Raw genomic sequence first — 2,878 nt, forward strand, 5'->3', positions numbered from 1 at the left:
CCCGAGGGGCAGATTCTCCGCAGAAACCACCACAACTGCATTCGCCCCTCTCGCTCCTGCGGGCCAGAAGCAAACTTGTGCAACCACTGACCACAGCCACGGCTGGAGGCCCAGGAGTGTAACTCACGGGGACAAGGGCAGTGGCCGGGACCGCGCACCCCCGTCTTCGCTCTTTTCCCAGTGGGGTGGAGACAGGTTGGGCGCTCGAGGGCGGGGGGGGGGCGTCGCCTAGGCACCGCCCAACCCTCATCCCCGCCCCGTGCCTGCCCACCCCCCTTGTGGCCATTTCCCGGTTGACAGGCCAGGGATCCGGGCGCAGCCTCGGATCCAGATGGTCAGCACGTCTGTGGGCCTCCTAACTAGAGGCGATTGGCTCTGGACCCCCCGGTAGGGCAGCGCCCCGTGTCCGAGGTTCTGCAAGCGCACCTTTTCTTCACCCGCAGCCCTGCCCCTCGCCGGTGCCCCGTGGTCCCGGCTGCAGGCACCGAGCCCAGGGGACTGCTAGCGTTTAGCGAGCTCAGGCTGAACGCCTTGAGGAACACCGAGGGAAAGCAGCAGGACTTCAGCCGGGACCCTGAGGGAGGAGAAGGGTAGGAGGGCGCAGGGCGGTGGGAGCCGGAGACCAGGCGGAGGCGAGGCCGTCCGGACGCCCGCTAGTGAGCTTTTCCTTCCGAGCCGCCGCCTCGCTTTAGCATAAACTGTCTGAGACCGGCTGGCACGAGGTTTCCTCTCAAACACAGTATTTTACAAATTGAGAAGACAAGAAGAGGATGTCACGGCTTCTCGCCCGCTCTCGACGCCAAAAAGTGCCACGGAACCTGACCTCAACTCTCCAAACCCTCGGTGGATCCAGGGGGTGGAGTGAGGGGTTGGTCTGACGCCCGGGCGAGTGGGATACTTACGTTTTTGCGGTGGGGGAGACCTTTCCACGCCTTGTCCTGTGGGCTCCTAAATGCATTTGTATGCATTTGTCCGTGCAGCAAAGCGCTCACGGAAAACAGAAGCCAACTCCCAACTGTTAAGGGTGCAGGTACTGTCCATGAAAAAGGAGGGAAAAAAATCACATGAAAACCAGGTTCCAAACCCACCAAAAAAAAAAAAAAAAAGAAAAGAAAACTTGGCCCACATTACAGGATGGATGAAGCTCGAACACCTTATGCTACTGAATAGCTTGAGGGTCTCAGAATGACACAGTAATTTCAGTGGGCACCTAGGTGTCCCAATTCAGACAGACAGAAAACAGATTGTGGCGCAGGAGTGTGGAGGTGGACAGAATGGAGAGCTAAAGTTTAGGAAGGTCTGAGTTTCAGTTTGGTCAAATTAAAAGCAGAATAATTTAGAGATAGATAATAATGCTATCAAAAACATTTATATCCAAGTTTGGAAATAGTATAAGGTGGGTGGGGAGGAAGTCCTTGGAAACCGCTCGCGCCCGAACATTTGTCAAACAAGCGCACACACCCACTTCGGAAGTCGGGTCGGTGCGAGGGGGCCGGTGGCGACTGCAGACGCTCGGCGTTGACTGCCGCCGGCTGCCTCGCCTGGAAGAAGAGGAGCCGAGCAAATCCGGCCGGTGTTAAATTTCACCGCGCTCTGACTTGCAATGACATCAGCAAACAGTGCACACCTCCCCTCTGCCCCACCACCTTCCCCCACCCGCGCGGCCTGGGGGCCCCTGTCCGCCGGCACGCTCGCCCTTCCCCTGCGTAGGTGACCCGTCCTTCCTCCCCATGGGGTCCAAGTGCCATTCCCCTGCGCTGCGGTCCCCAAATTCATGGTTTCCTCCTGAGCGTCTCCCGTGCCCAGTCTTTATCTCTGGATCTTCGCCCACACCTTCTGAATCTCCTTAGCGGAACCTGTCATTCTTCTCCGACCTGCCCTTTGGCTTTCTTTGCAGATACCCTTGAGGACCAAATCGCCTCATTAACTACGACGGTTCTCGATTCTACCTTTACTCCTCTTTACTCTTTCCATTTAGTCGGCCCTCTTACTACTGCTTTTCTCTCCAGTAACCCACCTTTTCACCTGCCTTCTCAGGCCCTTTATCTGCTTAAGAGCGTCAATCAGTGCTCTGCAGTCACGCATGGACGAGCTAACACACCGCGGCCTTAACAACTCGAATACTTGCTCAAAATTTGAAACAAATTTCCACTTGGCACAAGTCCCTATCTCTCCACTGAAAAGTGTACCTACTGATTTTTGCAAACAAACAAACAAAAAAACCTCAAGAAAACCAAAAGAACAGAAGTTCTAATTTTATCTTTCTTGCTAACAAGCCTAGAATTTCCATCACTGTACTGTTAGTACCTAAAATACTACCTGGCATGTCTGTTAAATGAATTAGCGACTGCTGTGTATTACTAAATGTCGTTTCTCCAAGTTTTCCTTGTCTGTACTGTGTGTAACTCATAAACTATTGGCCACTCCAGATGCTGAAAGGGATCCCACATTACACACATAATGTCAAATTGGTCATGTCGATGAATGGAATGATTAATAGGATTCTCAAGCCTGGCAATTATTTTGCTCCAAGATGACAGAATTTAATTCATTTTTTCCCTCAATTTTTCAACTTTTTATTTTAATTTTACATTTATGAAAATTGCATTAATAAAAAAATTCCAAAAACTGTATAGAGTTCTTGTGTACTCTCTCCCCAGCTTCCTCTAATGTTAACATCTTTACCAAATTACAGTGATCCAAACCTGGCAATTAACACAGGTAGAACACTAGTACCTAGTCTATAAATCTCATTCAGATTTTGTCAGTATTTCCAGTAATATCCTTTCACTGGCCCAGAATCTGACCCAGCAGCCTACAGTCTGTTTAGTTGATCAGTATGATTAATTATATTGTTATATCTCCTTTGTCTCCTTCC

At 51.2% G+C, this 2,878-nt stretch overlaps 1 protein-coding gene across 6 annotated transcripts in view; it reads right to left on the minus strand.

The window, feature by feature from the left end:
* The window catches only part of Col24a1 (collagen type XXIV alpha 1 chain), a 304,025-nt gene extending 302,394 nt beyond the window's left edge, over positions 1-1,631 (minus strand). For 3 of the 6 annotated variants that reach the window (XM_019209372.2, XM_019209374.2, XM_019209373.2), the window contains exons 1-2: positions 1,462-1,630; positions 903-1,033 (exon numbers count right to left, since the gene is read on the minus strand). In XM_019209372.2, coding sequence (XP_019064917.1) covers positions 903-958 — 56 coding nt within the window. In that variant the 5' untranslated portion in view covers positions 959-1,033; positions 1,462-1,630. Of the gene's footprint in view, positions 1-902; positions 1,034-1,461 lie in introns of all 6 variants that reach the window. The other 3 variants (XM_019209376.2, XM_019209377.2, XM_019209371.2) reach the window with 2 other exon arrangements.
* Positions 1,632-2,878: the final 1,247 nt, after the last annotated feature.

The sequence above is a fragment of the Fukomys damarensis genome, unplaced genomic scaffold, assembly GCF_012274545.1.
Source record: "Fukomys damarensis isolate Sample0158 unplaced genomic scaffold, DMR_v1.0_HiC HiC_scaffold_33, whole genome shotgun sequence".
NCBI classification, from domain to species: Eukaryota; Metazoa; Chordata; class Mammalia; order Rodentia; family Bathyergidae; genus Fukomys; species Fukomys damarensis.